General features: G+C 41.3%; 1 protein-coding gene across 1 annotated transcript in view; it reads left to right on the top strand.

Annotated features, from left to right (window-relative positions):
* The window catches only part of grik4 (glutamate receptor, ionotropic, kainate 4), a 273,439-nt gene that overhangs the window by 202,147 nt on the left and 49,553 nt on the right, over positions 1-21,739 (top strand). Inside the window, exons 10-12 of the mRNA XM_023402955.2 lie at positions 13,574-13,735; positions 17,735-17,887; positions 19,406-19,510. Coding sequence (XP_023258723.1) covers positions 13,574-13,735; positions 17,735-17,887; positions 19,406-19,510 — 420 coding nt within the window. The remainder of the gene's footprint in view (positions 1-13,573; positions 13,736-17,734; positions 17,888-19,405; positions 19,511-21,739) is intronic.

The raw sequence follows: 21,739 nt of genomic DNA, 5'->3' as shown, positions 1-21,739 counted from the left end.
TCTTGGCCCTTGGGTCACAGTGAGTGAGAGATTTAAAACAAAAACACGGCTTCGTTGAAGAGCAAGAAATCTGAACAGCTCCACGGGGCTTTTACAGCTTCTCTCTGTGAAGACAACTTTGTTTTTGTGGATGTAAGTCGCCGACATCACGCTGCTTCCTCGGCTTTAACTCAATCCAACAGGCGCGCACGAGAGGCAGGCACATATATGAGTGTCAGATGGATGCATACACACGGAGGATCAAAACAACCAGGGAACACACATACACTCACATAGGCACACACACACTCAGCCCCCCCAACCCCACCCCACCCTCACTCCTCGGCTTCCATCTAAGTGATTTGTATCCCCCGATCCAAGCTACTCAGCAGGATTGAATAAATCACATCAGGTTGGCAGTGACTCATCATATGTTGATGGGACGCCTAATGTCGTTTGAAGGTTAGGTGAGCACGGGATTGGGCCTAGCAGCGCCTCGCATGCCACGCTTTCACTTTGTGATGTCATTTTGAGTCTTGGTAAAAAAGCGTGCAGGCTCGCTTTCCCTCTCTCACACACACACACACACACACACACATGCACGCACGCACACACACACACACACACACACACACACACACACTCGCATTCCACACAAAACAATCAAAAACAGACTTTGACACACAGTGCCGGCTGACATATTATCCCTCTCTGCAAAGCGGGGGCCATCAGTTCAACCCCCCCCCCCCACACACACACAGACACACACACACAGACACACACACACTCACTCACACACACACACACACACATACACACACCCCTCCGCCTGTTTGTTTTGTTCTTCATGTTCCATTTCCCCTCCACACACCCGTGATCCCTCTTGTCGCTGCAGTCCTTGTCATGCATCCGTGCCTGAAGAGCTGCCAGCCCTTTCTGACTGTCACATGCATGCACGCGCGCACAAACACACACACACACACACACACACACACACACACACACACACACACGAATGATGAAACTCAAATAAATAAACTCATGTACATGCTCACCCACACGGCATCCCGTCCCTCGCACTCACACATACATACAGTCGTAACATCTTGGCCTGCTTATCTACCTGCCTGTCTGTCTGATTCCCGGAAATAAGCTGTGTGTATTTTTTGTCTTCTGGTGCTGCTGTCGTAAACCAGCACCGGTGATACAGAAACAACCGGCTGCATATTCGCATTCGAACACACAAAACACACTGATCTCGACTCTTTGCCCCTCCCTTTTTCTCCATTCATATTAGTCAGAGCTGATTGGCAGGTTCGTATGAAAGGGTGATGATGAGAGTTGGGTTTTACTTCTGAAGCATGGCTGATGCTCTTATTCGCTAGTTAATTTCTATTATTTCCCAGACACTGACCTGCTCCCTGCCATTTGTTCTTTGCCAGTTGGGGTTCCGGGCTCGACATGCTCCGTGCTTTTAATTATTCCTCCCAACACCGTATGTTAAAATGCTTTATGATTCAATGTGCCACTGAACAACAGATGAAACTTCTGCTTGCCTCCCCTGACCTGCACAAACATCATTTTCATTTTGGTCCAATATTCCAAATATTTTTATTTTATTTTTTTCTTTCTCTAAACTTGTAGCGCTTCTTTTGTCCTCTGTAACTCTGTGCTTATAAAGCATAGATATTCGTTGCTGTCTGGCCTTGTCCTTGTTATTTCACCTCTTTCTTGCACTGCCAAAACCTGCATCCCTTCTGTCTGTCTCTCTCACTCTGTCTATTCCTTTCACCGGCTCTCTCTCTCTCTCTCTCTCTCACTCACTCTGTATTACTCTCTGGGTGTGCCTGGCCTTGATAACAATATTGTCTAGGTGATACAGAATTCAATTTCACAAGTTTATTGTTCTGGTAAAAATTTCTTGTCCCATATCTGTGAATGTGAATGAATGGTGGGAATATTCCAATGGAAAAAAAAAAAAAAACACTTCACATCAACTTCGCCCGACATCTCCGGTGTGCAACTGTGGTACAGAAGATTTATAAATCCCAAAAAAAAAAAAAAAAAAGTCTTGTCAGTCAAACTGCTTTAGAGGGCAGCCACTGTGACTGTGAAAATGATTGGGATTTAATTAATTCCCCTCCACGGCTTATGTAAAGTTCATATTTGCCTGTTTAGACACAGAGTTTGAGAATCAATCAACTGAGTAATAGAAAAGGTAATAGGCTACGTGGACGGTGACAACAGAGAGCTGCATCCAGCCAGAATATAAACTATGTGATTATTATGTCACAACAAGTGTGTTTCGCCAAATAATGTCTTTGAGCGACTCGTTTGTAATGCAAAGATGCCAACTTACTTTGCTAAGAATTGAATTTATTGTGTCGGTGCTGTAGGGAGAAGTATGAATATTAACACAACTAGACCCCAGATAGAAGGACAAATTCCTCTGAGGCTGTCATTTACTCCCACTCTCCACATTTGTCTCGATGTGAGCTTCTGATTTGGCCGTTTCAGAGTGTTTTCAAGATCAAGAGCATCAACAAGTTGAAGGAAACTTTAGTACTGTTATTATCTCAAATTTAGGTTTATATCTGAGTGGGTTAAGACCAGTCCGAACAGTTCAGCATCCAAACAGGCTGTATTCTGCTTTAATTACATTCCACCGGGATTAACTTTGCTATAGAGGACAACTGTGGGTCGCTTACGTAAACTGGAGTGACAACCAGGTAACTTGTGTTTCACTGTGTCTCATTAATGAACAGAGGGCTGCCGCTGTAGCGCGGCCGTATTGACGCTGTTTCATTCACTGCGATAAAGAGCCATGATTGCCGCGAGCAGAAAGTTTGCTGCGTCAGTGTCAGGGCTACATGTGTGCTACTGAAAAAGCAACAGAACTCTTTTCAACTTCCTTAACATTTTCTTCACTGTAAGAGATCTCTGCTGACCTCAGAAAACATACGTAAGCCCAAGCAGCCCAATCGTAGGTCACGGCCGCCATAGCTCTGACATATGGTTACGTTTTTGAAAAGACACGCATAGACTGTGACGGTGTAGCTTAAGGTCAGTGCCTATGTGCATAGGGACAATTTCTATGCAGCAACTCCTTAATGCAGGGCTATAAATCCAGCTTTATAGTGGGAATAGGTCAGGGCCTTCCTGATGGCTTAGTTGGATGAGGTGTGTACACTCTCCCCTGCCATTCTGCTTTTGATTGAGATGATATTTGATTAAGACCACCACCCGTCTTCCAACTCTGTCTCGTTCATTCTGTCTGTTTACACCATTAACTATCTGATAAAATCATCAGAGGAAGGGATCATGGCTCTACTGTGAATAGTCGCAGAGAAAATTTCATAAAAAGCTTTGTAAGAACAACATTTGTTGTGGGGGCACGGCTCTGCTGCTGGCTCACTTCACCTGCCAAGTTTATTTATACATTTACAAAAGATGGATAATATAAGTCTGGATTTGAATATAAAAAAGAAAAGAAAAAAAGCTCATCTGCTAGGTCCATTCTGAAAGACATCACCCACTGGTAAACCAGCAGCAGTTACCTTTGTTAGACAACCCTTAGTCCCTACTGTCAACCTATATGTCTGAGTTTCTAAATCACATACATATGACATAATGACATATCCAATTTCAAATTGGAATATTTGTTTTCCTGCTGGCATCATGTTGTAGGAGTTGGAGGTGATTTTCTATCTGATTATCCAGTAATGTTGCAGGTTCCTTGTATGAAAATGGCTTGAAAACAATTTTGATGTCTGAATATGCATACTGCTTTGACATGGAAGCTGAGTAAAATGCTCTATTGACACTTCCATTAAGCTCATTATGCTCCATATCAGATTGCACAGACAATTAATAATCTCAGTCTCATTCATGTCATGATAAATTTATTTATTGGCTTGAAGACAGTCTACTTTATTAAAACATCATCTGTCTATTGTGGGCTCACATGTGTCCCAGTTTATTTCCTGCAAATAAGCAACTATTGAAAGTGAAAAGCACATGTCAGGGCTTGACATTATGATGCATTATGATGCATTGTTGCTGGTTCTATAAGGGGGCATAGGGCCAGCCACACAGACTTCCGCTCCAGCCACCTTTTCATCACTGATTGAACTTATTGTCTGATATTTCAGGTCAGGAAAAAAAAAAAAAACAGTCTTCTAAGCTTGCAGTTTCTTGCATGTGTTTCCACTCAAAGCAAAGAAATGCAAAATGTAGAACGATTGGTTTCCTTAAATCATTAAAAAGGCACATGTAGAATACTCACGCACCTCAAAAAAAAAGGGAAATGTCTCTTTTAAGTCTTGCGCTCTGACCATTTCCTCACACAAAGAGAGAAGAATGACAAATGCATTGACATTCATATCAGTATTCATAAAGGGCATTCATTAATCATTTATGGCTAATTTCGAGGGCTAACAGTTTGAGGTGCAAGGTCTGTTCATGTTCAAAAAATTATAAATTGATTAGGATTCACAAAGAGAACCTGCGTGATCGAAAGCATTCTGATTTTTAAATAGCACTGACATTAATGGAAGCCACAGCCTAGCTTTAAAGAAGGAAAAATACGTAGTACGAGTAGTGTTTGACGGCCTTATGATGATAGTGGAGGGAATGGAGTCTGTTTGAGAGGCTATCAACGACCTGGTATGTTTAATATTTGAGTCAAACCTCTTTCCCTTATCACCCTAAACATAGCTTTTCAATGATATTAAAAAACACACTGTTTACCATAAAATTGAAGACTTCCCAGTCTCTCTTTATCTTTACAGATTAGCCCTCCGGCGGCTAGATGTTTTTGTAAATGAAAGTAAACAATTTAGTGCAGTGTTCCACCTCTCAGACTCAGACCTCTGTATGTGTGAGGAGTTCTGGCGTATTGATTACTTTGTGTCAGCCCTATTACCACCACCTCTCCCTCTGAGCCCCATGTCTGGATGACTCAGTGTTGACAATTGTATTACAGCCTATTACCTTCCAAATCCCAGGCACTGAGTCACAGTTTACTGTTGGTTCCTCTTTGGAAAGTTGAAATTACTTGCTGACTTCATACCTGACTTCATTTCTGTGCTCTATAACTTTCTTCCCACCGTTGTCCCACAATCTCGTGTTCACCGTGGCTACCGCTGCCCTCCCTTCACTTCCTCTTTCCCTTTCCCTCTCCTTTCCTTTCCGCTTCATTGCACACCTACTTTCGTTTATACTCCTTTCCTCTCCCTATTTCCATCCCTGCCTAGTGTTTCTCCATCTCCTCGTTCACCTATCTCAAACCTGTCACGTACTGTATAATAAGCTGTAAACCTGCCAACACAAAGTCACCACGAGTCAGGATTCATTGTACTTTTCGCACCACTTCATGTGACATTCATCAAAGACCTTACATGCATGCTTTGCTAAGAATGCCTCTATTTAAGTAGGAATTCATCACTATTATGCTTCTAAAATACCTCGGTGACTTCTGAGGTGCAGACACAACAATTAACACTAATGAACTTGTGAATTGCTAATTAACAAAAAGAAAGTCTTTTCTTTTTTTTCTTTTTTTTTTTTAACTGTGTACATTTCTCCTCACTTAGTTAATTATTTTTCAGCTATTCATCTGCAGCAGGAAGCTCACGTGGTTGTTGGTCGGTGACCCCACTTAGCCTGACTGTCTAATTCAAGTGTGTATGTTCATGTGTTTTTAAGTGTGACGTTGGTTGTGCCAGTGCCTTTGTAGTCTAACAACTGACATCTACCATGGACCCGGTTCGTGATATTTGGAGCAATTATCACAAACAGGCTGTTTTAATCAGCCTGATGGCTAGCTTTCATTTCGATGAAGGGCATAACTGTTATTGTATTCTGATTATCACTCCACCCAGACAAAGAAATCCAGACAGAAAGTTCGATGCGCGGTCAAGCTGTGCCGATCGTGTCCAATCGGGATTAGTGAGGGGCAATGAAAGAAGGTGTTTGTCAACCTGCAGTTTGTCTTTGATAATCTGTTGAACACGCAGGTGAGGTTTCATTAGATTTTTAACAATCTTTGAACACTGGGACCTCAATTAACTTTGCATTAGGTTAATGAAGACGCACCTGAGCGAGATGCTTGTAAGGTGAAGTTCTTAAGCTTCTGTGCTGCATGTGACAGAGGAATTACATTGAATTTATCTGTGCCATTATCACAATATGAGAGTGATTTCCTAAGCAGATGGATGTAATTTCTTTTTTTTTTTTTTTTTTAGCTGTTTATGATGCCTGCGTAAACTGTATGCTTAACAGCTCTCATTCCCAACACAATGCAGAACACCCTGCTTATGCAGTTTAATTGGTTGCAAATTTGACTGCGTTTTTCACTGGGCTGAGACTAGCACAAAGAAGTTATAGGAAAACACCAAAACAAAATGAGGCAAATCAAGATAAAGAGGCAAATAAAGCAAAGCTCACTAACACAGTAAAGGAAGTAAATCTAAAGGATTTCAAAAACAGCTCTGAAAGGCATTCACATTGATGGCCACTGAGGACAGACGGCAGCTACACAAAGATATCTTGCATCAAAGCCAGGGAATGCTCTGTGATATGACGTAGCAGAAAATTAAGTAGAAAACAGAAACAAAATGCTTATTCAAAACAAAATCTGAAAGAAGCAGCAAAATCTCCTCCTTTCTGGTACAAAAGACCACAGTGAGCCCCTGTCACTATCAATTCACCAACTACAGCGCTGAGCCAGCAAGGCTCAAATCACCTTAGCGAGTCAGCATAGATTAAATGTGGTTCGAGTTTTGTTTTGACCAGAGAGCCCAAAATCCTGTGAGCTGCTTTCCCTTTGCATGTCCCTCAGACTGAATTCATTCCACTTCAAAAATAAAAACACGGGAAGTGTGTGATAGGAAACAGGAAACAGACCTGAATGACCATTTGAAGCTGTACGCGAACTGTGTGTACGTAGTTAGTATATGCTTTTTCTTGCCGTGGCGCCTCTAACAGAGACAGAACATCTAGTCCCAAAGCTGAGAGGTTACTTGGTCCAGATGCAAAACATACAGGTGATCAATGTGAAACACTCAGGGCTCCACTGAGATGAGTTTAGATTAGAGTCTTATCTCAACTATCTGCTGCTTCTCCCTCTGTATTTTTTTCTCTGTCTCAGTATTTCAGCCACCCAGTCCTCCGGCCCACTGGTCCAGGAACCATTTTCTGTTTCCCAGAAAAATAATCTGCTCTTTGGATGCAAAGCTTTTAAATTAGAGGAAGCATTCATAAGTAATTTGAAGACATTTTCAGACTTTGAAGGCTTTTTCTTGTTTGAAATTTCATTTTCTTTTTGTGCTTTCAGCTGTTATGTTCCTTTGTAAAATCCGGCTGGGATTTGAATGAATAGTTTACTGGAAAAGATATACTGCTTCTGATTCCAAACATATGCTAGTGTTTGCAATATTCATGATGTTTTTGGCCTCCACCAGCCTAAGAATTATTCTGGGCATAAGGTCTCTGCCTCACAAATAGGTTGTTACTGTTGCAGGTCAGACATAATTCTATGAATAATGGAATAAAATTGGTAATTTGTTCCCAACACTCTGCAGGAACGCTGCCAGATTGTTTTGATGTATGTGGCCATTAAATGCTTTGAAACAAAGCTAATGTATCAACCCCAGCATGCTGCACTAAAATATATGGTATGTTAATTTCATGGTTATCTCGCAGTGAATGAAACAACCTGGCCACCGGGGATGATGTAAGTGACAAGTTAGTGACCCTACTCAAGAGGAATGACTTCGACTCAGTCCGTACACACACAGCAACGTATCCAGACAGCAACTCGGAGGAGCTGTAATCACAGTTCTCATGTCCAGTTGCAGTGGACTATTGAATGAACAGAGCAGTTTCATGAACAGAAAATTCAGCAAATCATTTAGCCAATTTTGCTATCACATCCCAGGTTCATAACAAGTCTCTGGGAAGGACATTTGGTAATGCTCCCTCTCTCCTCCCTCTCTATTCCCATCCCACGCTCACTGAGAACATCGTAATTAAGAGGCTGCAGGAGGCTTTAGAGCTCAGCCTGAATTTGCGTGGCAATTGATACAAGCATGAAATGACTTATTGCCGAAAACACTGCATGAACATTCCAGCTATTAGAGAATAATCAGTGTGCCACTAGAAATGGATTTCATTGCACAGTGAAGACCGGACTCAGGCCTAAAGGTTTTAGCCTGTTATTCCCTTCCACCAGTTTAAAAGGAGGGATGTCGTTAATTAGTATTTCATCATTAGGAAAAATCAGTATATCATTTACAGAAACGTTACTCAATCATAGGTTACTGGAGATGATTTTTCTTTCTTGTTCAAATTGTCAATGGGGATTATCACCACTGACGGTTCTGTTTTGATCTGAGGCACATTTTACAGAGTGAAAAATAATGTATTTACCATCTGAGGATTCAGCAACCTAAGGACATGCCATATGCCTGTGTGTCCTTAAAGCTGCACTAATCAACCGTTTTATATCAAAAATGTGTCAAACGACTTCGTAATGACAGTGTAATGCGAAAGAGGTCATTCAGCTTGTTGCACTGCGCCCAAGTGGCCCAAAATCAATTAATGCCGCGTAATCTGTACTTCTGCTTATGATAAGTATTAGCAAAAAATATAAAACATTACATTTACTTGTGCAACAGTCCTTAATACTCATTTAATTCATGTAAAAATTATGCCCATGAGTCATTCAATGTACAAGTTAAATTCATTGTTCTGGCTCATTTGACATTATTGCATTGTGGTGACCGGTGGTTCTCAACTTCAGCAAAAATTTTAATGCCACTTTAACAAAGTTTTTTAAATAGACAAAATGTTCAGATGACTCAGAGTCATTGAAATACTGAGTCTATTCATATCCACAATGTGAGAAAAGTGATAGTATGAAATCAGCATTCAAATACTCCCTGCACAGAATGCATGCATATTACGAAACTCCCGGTACAGTCTAGCTTGCATCTAAAAGGCTTATCTATTAACAGAACATTTCTGGTTGAGATATGCGAGTTTCAGTGATAGGATGTTGTACCATGCATGCAGCAAAAGTGCAGCCTGATTCAGTAGATGCCCTTGGAACCTAGAGAATCACTTTAATCTCTGCATTTCTATCCTGTTTAGTGAGGTGAGATCAATAGACAAAAAGAAGAGCTGAAAGAGGCTGCTAGATCTGAAGAGGGTTTTGCTTCATTTTGGATATCCTGTTTAGGATGGTGGATTTATAGAGGCTTACACCACAGCAATGAAATATGTCTGTGTGTGTTTCTGGATGGGAAAGGGGTGTGTAGAGGGTACAGGGGAAGGGTTCATGACAAGGTATCCCACTATCAGTAGCATCAGTCCTCCTGGGATCTCATTATTCACTGCTCAAGCTGACAACATCATAACAAACACCAAGTGGTCGCGCAGTCGGCCATTTGTGTCAGTGAGTGCACATGTGTGCATGCACGAATGGTCTATTATGTGAGAAGTAAGATCCGTCACTGAAAGCTAAATGATAAAAGACCATGTAATATGATGAAAGAGATCCTGAGAGATTGAGGAAGGAGACAGAAATAAAGAATAGATAAAACAGAGACTTCCAGATTGTGAGGGGTTTTTTTTGGGGGGGGGGGGGGGGGGGGCAAGAACTGAGAAGTTGAAGCAACAGTTTTTGGTTGGTTGGCTCGGGTCCCGGCTGCTGATTGATCTCCAGGTGACAGCCGGTGTCGGGGGCCCTCGGCCAGGCTGTCATTCCCTCGTGCTCTCCAACCCTCCCGCCCCCTCTCATCTTCGCTCTGTCGCTCTCTTTCTCTTTCTCCCCCACTGCTTTTTAAGCTCGCAGTCGTGCCAACTAATCTCTCACCTTCTCCTCTCACCATTGATTCAACTTCTAGCTCTCTCTCAGGCGTTCCCTCTGTCTCCCTCTCTCTCTGTCCTCCTCATCATCATTCTGCTCCTCCACCCTTTTCACCCTTTCACTGGTGACAGTTGGTTTCTCTGCTGCTCTCTTCTACCCTCCAACTCTGCCTTTTCATTCCCCGACTGCTGGGAACCAACTGTCCTCTGCTAAGTACTGTCCATTTCACACCACCTATTTAGTATGCAAGAGAGCATAATTGCTCATGTTGAGGGATTTTGTCTGTGTTTGTGTCTGCGCATGTGTGCGAGTGTGTGTGTTTGTGTGTTTGAATCTGAATGTATTTGAATCTGCGTATGCGTCAGTGTCTGTGCCCTGAAAGCCCACAAATGCAGCACATTAGTTTTCTTCAGACATAGCCTGAGGATATTTTGGTGACCTTGGTCTTCCGTGAGTATTTGCATGTGTTGCTCAATTATAGGGATTTCATGTTCCTGTGTGTGGGTGTGCACACGCACTCTACAGTTTGTGTTTGTGCGTGTGCTTGCGTGCGTGCGTATGCACATGCATACATACAGGCACCCTTGAGGGGCATGCTTAATGATAGGCTCGTTTGCACAGCTCTTCCTTTAATGATCACTTAGCCAGTAATTATATGGCCAGTCCCAAAAGGCTTAGGAGGCCCCGCAAGGGATAGCCAAAGATACAAGGAGACTATAGAAAAAGAGTTGTGTTAAATTTAATTTAAAAGAATCAATAATATTATGGCCTCAACCTTTGCTTAAAATGTTTGATAAAATAAATGCATACACAGAGGATGTGGAAAATTCGATTTTTCTGCTGACATGATCACGCAGGTTAAATTTATGATATGTGGGAACATGTAATCCCTCTCTTAGCTCTCCTCTTCATCCACACTCATTGTACTGCATATTTAGCTCCAGGGCTGCAATTACATCCACTGTTACTGTATGCTGACTTTTTAAAAAGCCAGGCTATCAATTCCACTGAATTATGTTTTTCAAATTCAATAGAATAGTAACAAAGAACAGACAGCCTCTTCTCTAACGAGACCATTAAACCATTGTCTTTGTCATTAACAGAAGTTCTAGAGCTGCCAGCAGCCCCTCAGATGTCAGGGCCTCAATTTCTAATCAGCCAATACTTATTCTCATAAATGTGTTTTACAGTTCTTTTCTGCCTCAAATCAGGACAAGCTTTGTATAAAAACATTTTTCAGGCGCAAAATTTGTTTTCTCACAAACCTTCAAGACAAAACTTGCAAACTTACTCATTTTTTAATAAAAATAATAATTAGAATAATCTTTATTTATAGAGCACTTTTAAAAACTTAGGTACAAAGTGCTTAACAATAGCAGAAACAAAATAGAATCATTTAAATCAATACATTTTTGTCAACTCTCTGACTCATCTCTTCTTTTGTGGTTAAAACAGACAAACACAGCGCTGGTGCAGCACAATCCAATTGGAGCAGGATGAATAACAATCCAGACAGACATATGGGTTTCGACAGAAGAAATTTACTCACCTATTGTGACGAATAGCAGGCGCAACAGGAAATAGAGTGGGTAGGATTGTAAGCATAAACTGGGGGAGCGAGCGAAGCCAACATGAAGCAAAATTGTTATTTTGCATATCAAATTTCAGTCAGCTCTGTACAAAGTGAAAGGGGCGGGGTCGGATTGCAACTGAAAGCAAATGTCCCACCGTTTTACTAATAGAAATGAATAGGAGGAAAGCATCGTCAGTACTGACCAATCAGATGCACTCATCCTCTCACCAGACCGTTTTCTAATAGAAGAGGGGGAGTTTCTTACTGGAGAAGACTTTTTGTCTGTGCAGTGCTGAGTCCCTAAGCACAAATATGCATGACGCTTGTGTCATTCAAAAGTGCACTGCTTCCAGAAACACCGCACTTATCATTCCTGTTGAAGAGTCTGAACTGCTATCTAGGACGGATATTATTCATATATCTCATGCATATCTTTCCACTTCCTTTGCAACTCTGTAACCCTCTGTCCATAACTCTCCCTCTCGCCTCTCTTGTGATTTCCTAGTTGCTCATCTTTGAGTCCAGTGTTGGCCTTTTCTGCACTTACTTGTGTTTTAGTTCAACAGAGTTGCTTGTTTTTAACATGCAGCAGCGGCGTCCTGCTTCTCGCTAGCGTAACTAAACTTTTGGGGTTTCTGGAAGGTTGGGCACTGGGGATGATAGGCCTCCCACTCAAAGTCAATATCCACTGCTTCCTCCTGCCCTGCTTTGCTCCGAGTTTGTATCAGTGCAGTCAGCCACTAGTGTCTTCACAGTGGAGTGACTCATGCTTGGACTCCTCTTGGTCTGAGAGCTTTTTCTACCTACCTGCTTATCAGTTATTTAATTCTCTGACCTATTCACTCTTTTCGTCGGAACGTCCATTATCTGATTTGCATAATCCCCTCTCATCCGTTTTCGTGTTACAGATGAATAAGGCCATTTTCCTGCTTTCATTTTCCTGCTGCGACATAGCTGTGCCTCAGACTTTGTAAGCTTTGATATCTTCAGGAACCAGTCAAGATTTCCCTTCACCTGACTAAAATAGTTTTTTGGTTTGTTTGTTTTGTTTTGCTTTTTTTTTTGTTATAAGATTTTGACCTAATCCTTCAGGCTGGTACCACGCATGAGGTGGGCTGGCAGGAGGTCTAGAGGAGTGCAGGAGCAGCTTTGATCATTGCTTTTGATTTGAAACAGTTTTGGTTCCACACATTTACATACACATCTAACTCTTTTACTTGTCTTGTCCCAGTTTCACCTGCCAACTCTTTCCTCCCACACCACACCTTTTTATTTTTTACCTGAGTCTTCCCTCTACCACTCACCATCCCCTCCAAGCTCTCTTATCTTCAAAGTCCCTGGCCTTGGTGACAGACAGATAGGTAGACTGGGCTTGGTCTGGCTGTCAAAAGTTAGATGGCACAACGGGCTGCCGGGCGAAGGCTGCCACCTGAGGGGGTACTGGGTTCTGACACCTCTATTAACCTTCAGGAATACGTCCATCCCCCGTCACAACCCCGCATCCTCTTTTTCCTGCTTTTCCCTCATCTCTATCTACACCTGTCCCCCGTCTGCTGCTCCCCAGGCGGAGGTAGACCTGCTTGTCCCTGGAGCAAAAAAAGCCAAATAACAAATATCTGTATTTTTTATTCTTATTTTCTCTCCTCCCAACCTGGAGCATTTCAATATGCCATGTATTTCAAATCTCACTTCGTCAATTATCGATCATCTCAGTATCCTTGTTTTTTCCTCACTTCCTGCCTGCCCCTCTCTCTAATTCTGGCCCCTGAGCTTCCACTGTTCATTACATTGACCTGTAAGTCAGAAAATGCATATGGCCATGGCAAAATGCATGATTTGGTGCAGCGATGCATAGCTAAATAGCGAGAATGAGCAAATTGTTGCAGCTTTCTCGTTGTCAATCAGACAGAATAATGGAGGTTAATGAAAACTAAATGAGACAGATTAAATCGGATGTAAATGCATTTGATTAACACATGCCCTTTTTTTTACCTTGACAGTAATTCAACATATCATTTGGTGTTATTTAAGGCAGATTATGGTAGATCATAGCAGACTATGACAGCTCCCATCAAAGCCAACTGTGTTCACTCAATAATCTTTCCCTGTCTCTCTGCCTGTCTCCCTCTCTCTCTCATTGTGCCCTGCAGGAGTTCTCTTTACTCCGACTGGATGATGTGGCGGACCAACGAGTCAACATACTTGGTTTTTCAGTCTTCAACAAAACTCATCCCTTCTTCCAGGATTTTGTGCTAAGCCTCAACCGCTCCTGGCAAGAGAACTGTGACCATGCACCCTTCGCTGGCACCCCGGTTAGTCCAAACAACACACACACACACACACACACACACACACACACACTGAAGACCAGGTTTACCCATGTAAGAATAATGGATGAACCTTCTTTACTTATTTCCTCACCAAGTGCAAACAGGGCCTTCCAAGGGATTACTCTACCAGTATACTGCTGCATCTGAAACTCACCAGCTTTAACACCGAAGTCACTTAGACACAAAGATACCTGTGAAATAGACAAGGATGACATTTATCCTGTTAACTACTGCAATTGCAGGTGCCGCTGTAGGCAGTTCTTGTTTCCCAGGCAGCTCATTAGCAGTGTTTGGCACCCTCCTTATTACATTTATAACGGCATCTTCCTTGTTAAATTTGCTTCTGAGGAAATGCAAAGCAAAAGAGCGGCTTACCTTCACAGCCCCCTCCCTCAAATCATCCACTGTTCTCATTTAAACAGTACGAAGCTCAACATTTAACATACTGTGCTCTGAATATTTGAGCGAGAGACTTCAAAACAGCCTCAAATCACCGAGCTGCTGTTTGCATACCAATGACTGAAGACTGTTGCAGGTTTGTACTTTAAGAATCCTGAATTAGGAGTTTATTTAAGTCTCCTGCTGGCTCAACACTTTTTTGAATTTGAGCCAACCATACTAGACAGAAATACTGGTCCTCATGCGAGAACATTTTGTATTCTCATCACAACACTCTCATACCTACTTTGTGAGAAAGGCTTATCTGAGTTTTCTATGTCAAATTCAGCAAATAAAATGTTGTAAATTACCTGCGTAGACATGACGAGTGCCAACTATTTGTAAATGACTGCTTGTTTATGAGATGAAAATTTACGGATAGCCCAATAATCCCTCTGAAGGCAAAGCACTCTCGCCCATTTGTCCGGAAGTGTCGCTCATAAAATCAGCATCTGAGAGCAACAAGAAGAGCTCCACCAGCTATTAGATAGAGTTCCTGCACTCAGAGACCAGTAAAGACAAGCAAGCTGTATCATTTCTTAATAGTGTAATGAACTTTCTCTCATCACTTCTCATATTAAATGTTGTTTTCCGGCGTGTATGCTGAAGCGCAATATGAGCAGTGTCATTTTTACATATCTTTATTTATACTTTAATATATGGAAATTGATGCTTAATGAATATAACAGTTGATGGTAGAGTGCCTACATGATTATACATAAATATAAAGTTGCAACTTCTTCAAAGTAATAAAGGTAGTAATTTTCTTCCTTTGGAGTTCTATTTTTTCAAAACATGTTGTGAATAATTAGAAAAATAACAAATACAACAAAGAACCAACAAGATCAACACTCAACACAAAAAAAAACAGCCAGTGTCGCAAATCTTTGTTGTCTTGAGGGCTTCATTAGAAGCAAGAAATCCAGTAAAGTCAATTAATGAAGGAATCTTCTCTCTGTTTGAAGTCAAGAGAAATTAAAAAAAAATGAAACAAATACGCTCATACATGCACCCATCACCCCCCTCTGCTTCACACAGGCTGGGTGGTGAAACAGGTTAAGAATAGTATGAATACAGCATGAAAAAATGTTGTGTTCTGTGCACAGCAGGTCACTCGGATTCTTCTGAGCCTGCAGCAATTAGGACTTGTGACTAATTAGCTAATAACTAGAGAGAATAAAGGCTGATGATGGCAGAGCAAGAAAGTGATTAACTCATTTAGACATGCACATAGATAATATGCTGTCTTTTCATTAACAGTAATTAGGTCTGGAGGAAATGTAACTGTGGGGCTCACATATACAAGAGATGCATACAAGTGACCTCTTTACGTGTGTCGAGCTGAGGCATTTACTGTGTCAAAGATAAAGACTTTGCGCCATGCCAACTGATCATGAAAATTCATCAGAGAAAATGGAGGTTGTGACATTTAAATTCATAGGCAACATAGTCAAGTGCATAGGAGAGGAAGTTTTACAGGAGACAAATTATTAATTATAGCTATTATTAATTATTAGATATACGCAATTCTTTGGTGATATTTGTTTTGTTAAATTAGCATCAAGCGAAGCAACCACATAGATACACAGAGATTATCCTTTTCTACATCTGAGACTAAAATACCAGTAGGCACACAGGCCGTTACTGTATTTGTCTTAGAGAACATCAAACAGAACCACTGTCTGAAAGGTCTGAGAGAGAATATTATCTCAGACTATTTCAGGCCTAAAAAAGTGAGTGCAACCCATGTTAGACACACAAATAGAGTACACCTGTGACAGAGGAGCTGCTGTGGCAAGCGAAGATGACTACAGGTCACCTACGTATGTTTATTAAAAAACAGCTGTCACAATAACATCAGGGAGCCAGACTTTGAGAGCACAAAACTTCCCCTTGAATAGTTACAGATTTAGATTTTCAGACCAAACACAGTAGCCTGTCCTGTTTATAGTCTGGAGCTGTCATATGCATTAATGTACAACGGCTTCTAAAGTACGCAGACACTAGTTGTGCGCTGGTGTATTTGTAGGCAGACTGTATTCAGTGCAATTTTGCAAGTCACCGTATGTCTGCATATCATCCGCTGAGACAGTGGGTCTCAGGCAACAGCCACTGAATTCAACAACTCTGCCCATACAAAGAAATGTTCTTTTATCCAAAAATTAAAGTGCGATACAAACTAAGATCACAAAAGGTCCAGACCTGTTGTATGAGTCATATGATATTAATTTACTGATACAAGCTACTCCATATGCTACAGTGAAAGTCAGTGAACCGAGAAAGTGAAAGTTCCAGAGTGAAACGAAGATGAGTAAATGCCATGACATCATTAGCGTCACATCGCGGATATTTATAGATACCAGTGGAACATAATAAGAAATACTGCTGTAACATTCTGTCCTTCAGTTTTTAATGCTAGCTTAACAACTTGACTTTGTGTGTCGACTCATGGTTGTAATGTCTTCATGGGCTGTTTTTGTACACCATATTGCTCTTAATGTGCAATCCACTAATTATGTTAGCCAATTCAAGGTTGTAATAGATCACAGTTTTGCAGTTTAATGCCCCATTGTAATTCTCTTTGGTCTCCAGAATTTACTATCCATCACAATTCCTTTCAGCCCCTGTATCAATATCCACAAAAACATCAAGGCCATTTCATCTCTAGTTCCATTACACAGATGTACAGCAGTGAATATCAGACTCTCCCCTACCTTCTAATGTGGGGCATCATGCATTTTAATCAGATGTACATAGCAGGATGCAGTGGTAGTGACGATGAGGCTGTTTGTACAGGGGAGATGAGAGGAAAAGCTGCCTCTCCCACTGTTTTCTGGCCCTCACTGAGAGAGGCAGGCGGTAATTGGAATAGTCAGGGTGTGCCAGCTTCAGTGGGGATAAGAGTAGGAAGGACAGAGTCTCGCAGAGAGACGGAGAGAGAGAGAGAGAGAGAGAGAGAGAGAGAGAGAAAGATGGTTTTCAACGCTGTCAGCAGATCAGAGTCTCTCTAATGATCTAATGGAATAATCTCACTGCCACTCCAGGGATGGGTTAACCCCTCACTGACCGCTAACCACTGACATGTTACACTTGCAGATGGTGTGCTTTGAATTTTTTTTTTTTCTGATTTATGTGTGTGCGTGTTTGTGTGTGTGTGTGTGTGTGTGTGTGTGTGTGTGTGTGTGTGTGTGTGTGTGTGTGTGTGCGCGTGCGCGCGCGTGTGTACCAACCTTGTTGGGACCAGTAGTCCTCATGGGAACCAAAGCCTGGTCCAAATAAGGTCAAATGTTAGGTCTGTGGTCCTGGTTAGGGTTAGCGGTATGGTGTGAGGTGAGGTTAGGGTTTCAGATAGGCTACAATGAATGGAAATCAATGCAATGTCCTCACAAGGATAGCTACACAAATGTGTTGTGTGTGTGCACGCATGTGTTCGTTCATTTGTGAGTGAGTGTGTTCGTGTGTGTGTGTGTGTGCGTGCGTGCGTGCGCTTGCGTGCATGTACATAATGTATTCACCTTTTCCCTCCCCTCTTCCTCTCTGCAGCTCTCTTCAGCTCTGCTCTTTGATGCGGTATATGCGGTGGTGGCGGCGGTCCAAGAGTTGAACCGTAGCCAGAACGTCGGCGCCACTCAGCTTTCCTGCAAGTCCTCCAAGATCTGGGAGCACGGCACCAGCCTCATGAATTACCTGAGGATGGTAAGATTGCCTCTGCTGGATGTGATGGAAACAGACGAGAGTACTGGCTTCCACCATCCTTAAAGGAATAGTTTGACGTTTTGGGAAATATAATTATTTGCTTTCTTCAGTTAGATGAGAACATCGATATCACTGTCATCTCTGTACAGTAAACATGAAGCTGGAGCCAGAAGTCGTTTAGCTTAGCCTAGTATAAATACTGGAAACAAGGAGAAACAGATAGCCTGGTTCTGTCCAAAGATAACAAAATCTGTCTACCAGCTCCTCTAAAGCTCACTTAATAGCATTTTATGTCTCACTATATCTCACATTATTATCTGATGTCAGTAAAAAATATCTGGGTTATAAAATACAAATTAACACACAGAAAGTAAAGCAGCAAAGAAGATCTCTATGATCTGACATCATCTAGTTAATGCTGTTTCCTGCACTACTTCTTGCTGCAAGTCAGAGTCAGAAAACAGAGTAAACCACAACACACAAAAAACCTCAAATATATCGTATGCTACATATGAAGCCTCTGCTAGCGGCCAGTTAGCTTAGCTTAGCATAGTGACTGGAAACACTGGGAAACAGCAAGCCAAGCACGAATTAAAAATGCGTGGCCACAAACAATGACCTCCTGCTCTTCTTACCCTGAAGTGCAAGGCAAGCAACAAAATTTTTACATTTTGCTTTTTTATCCAGATCAAACGAATGTGATATAACTTAATTATTGAGCTTTACAGGTGTTGGTAGACGGACTATGTTTGTATGTTACCTTTGGACAGAGCCAGGCTGCTCTTTCCCCCTGTTTCTTCACAAGGATCCTCACATCCAATAAGCTTGTTTCCCAAAATGTCAAACACTTTTTAGCAGTTTGAGATTTTTCATGTCTTCGTGTGGTTTTTATTCTGTTTTCTGACTCTCTGGTTGGTAACAACAAGAAAGACAGGAAGTAGCATTAATAAGATGAGATCAGATAGTCAAGCTTGTTGAGATCTTCATTGTTGCATTATTGCTTCACTCTATGCATGTTAATTGGTTATTCTAGAGCCTAGATATTTTCAGTGACAGTAGATAACAATGTGTACTCTATGCTCCCATCTTCTTTAAAGATATACTCCTTATCAGCAAGGTCAGTTTATCTCGACTCTACATTATACTGAGAGACAATGGGGGGAGGAGAGATAAAGATGAGCTGTCAGTGAATAAAATGTTATTTCCTATTAGGAAGAAATGGCTGTAAGTGATCGGGCTATCAAAATACTTGAATGTGACATGTGTTCGATATAAGACTGTTTGTCTTGGAGAAAGAAGAGGTGATAAATGGCCCTCCTATTTTTCTGTAAATTGAAGATATTACAGCCTCGTCTTCATATTATTATTTTAAATCTGACATTATTTGTAAAGGCTGGTAGTGAGCCAGTAGCGCTAATGTTCGCCTCCAGTCATATCCATAATAGGTGCTGCTGAGAGGGAAGCAGGCATGATTTCAGGTGACATCTTTTAACATGTTGCTGTCTCTGTGTTGGATAGGTAGAATTGGAAGGTCTAACAGGCCACATTGAATTCAACAGCAAAGGCCAGCGGTCTAACTACGCCCTGAGGATCATGCAGAACAGCAAGGATGGCCTAAGGCAGGTAAAGTAACTCCCGGTCTTACAAATCTGATGTTGTTATTATCTGTCTTCAAACTAATCACATGCCATAGATTCAGGCAACATCAGCACAGCCTTGCTACTGCATAGAGTTCATGTGATTGGTTCGAAAGAATTTACATATAAATTGTCTGGTATTTCTGAAGTGACCCGCACATATTCTTCCATTTTCTCTTTAGATAGACACTGGCCATAATAAAAACCGTTATTTCTGAACACAAAGCACTCCAGCACAGTTCTGATCCCAGTAGGGCACTACTTCTGTTACAGTTGTATTTATGACAGTGATGTAACGCGAGCCGGATCATACAGCAGGGAGCCGTGATAACACTTGTTCAACTGACGTCTTTTGATACAGACACTCCCCATTATCCTACTAGCAGAAGTGTCAAAATTTTAATATTAGAAGAGACTCTTTGAAGGTTAAAAAAAGCTTCTTTTTATTTCTTTTTTTTCCCCAGAAAATAAATTTAGGTTAAAAATAAGTCAATCAGTTTTGGTGGTGCTGCTGCTATTGTTGGTTTTACAGATACCTCTGTAACTTTGGGTAAAAATCAGGTCCACACTTCAGGTTGTGATTCTTTATGCAACAAAGAATCACTGAGGTAATATTTTACTATAGTAATATTCACCGACTTGTTTCACTAAATGGCTAGAATATACCAGCAGGGATTTGTGGGTGACATTGATCAATACTAGTCATTCCAGTGTTGCCTCAATGGATACTGGGATTTCAAGCTTCCTACACAAACAGCTTAGTTTTGTTTTCATTTAGTGAAAACACTCTACATGCACTGCCAGGCATTTCAGCCTACGCCCTGAACTACCGTACGCAATCTCTGACTGGCTGGTCTCTCCTGACATGTCTTTGCCTCAGCTTCACATCAGGGAACAAATTAGTTGACTATTTTTTATACATTAAACACATTTACAAGGATTACAAAGACGTGAAAGTAGTCAATAATGAAACGTATTTGACTGTTAATGAATGGATGGAAGAACTACTGGTGCTGTATCTGTTGTTCAGGGCTTGGTGACATTACAGCAGAGGTTTGCAATACTTCATGTCAAGCTTTCATAAATTGACAAGAATAAGTCCTCAGATCTGTAGTATCTGATTTCAAGAAACCCTGTCTGAAGACCTTTTGTTCAACATTGTATGATCTACATAAAACCCACAATCAAAACAGTCACAAGTGACATTGTCTAAATATAGAAACACCTGCAAAATTCAAATTGTGTATGTATTTCTGATGGAGAGCCAGTGACCAGGAGTTCAGCGAGGCAGGTAGAGACAGGAATATTGCTTTAAATCCAAGGCTGGCTGGGGGAAAATCTGTTTGGGCAAAGTGATTACCTAATACTCTCCCATCCATCAACAGTATCTCCAAATGCTCCAGTGGAGCTGAGCCGTCACCAGCGGTAAAAATCTGTGGCTGATATCCCAGGTAAAAAGTATAGGTTGTATGTGAGTGATGGCTGGAAAGGTGAAGAGGATTCAAAGGTAAACATCAGCAGAAAAGTAACAGAAGCTTTGAGTAGCTGATTGATAGAGGTGTAGATCAAGATGAATAATCTAGCGGTGGTCGGGTTGACTTTTATGGTAATAGCTGGGTAACCCTGGGTTTTAAAATTTTTATAAAGATAGCATCTTTCATATGAGTCACAAAACAGCTAAAGTTTCCATTTTGTACACTGATTTATTTTGACAGATATCTCAGTCTGTGCAATATTGAGGAATTGGGGGATGAATAAGAATATATTGGTGAATCAAGTGATAAGGAAAATGCACAAATTAAAGTAAAAAAGGGGAATGTATATGGATGAGATATATACATACATTTTTTTCTACCAGCCCTGTTTTAAGAAAGAGTGAGTTTTTCATGCCAACACAAGTTTTGATATTGTCTATGACATTACAGAATTCTACAGGTGCTATACTTAACAATGGCAGTTGTGCCTCGCAGCATGTTTTTCAAAAGAAAATGGTTTCGCCTAAAGACTACTGTTTACTACTGAGGGATTTGAGCAACCAAGCATAGATTAAGCTTCAGTGTGGCCCCGAGCCTTAGACTAGAAACATACAGAACTAGGAGGGTGAAGTGCTTTGGACTGCATGTGTCAGTGCAGACATAAGCATTCATTTATTTCAAATACAAACCACACATGCACAGTATGTATTGTATGATATGACCTACTTCATACATTCATC

Source organism: Seriola lalandi, unplaced genomic scaffold (genome assembly GCF_002814215.2).
Source record: "Seriola lalandi dorsalis isolate HSWRI2012SDOR001 ecotype SW California unplaced genomic scaffold, Sedor1 jcf7180002054044, whole genome shotgun sequence".
Taxonomy (NCBI): Eukaryota; Metazoa; Chordata; class Actinopteri; order Carangiformes; family Carangidae; genus Seriola; species Seriola lalandi.
Note: the sequence above shows the minus strand (reverse complement) of the source record. Positions and strands in the feature narration are given on the sequence as shown.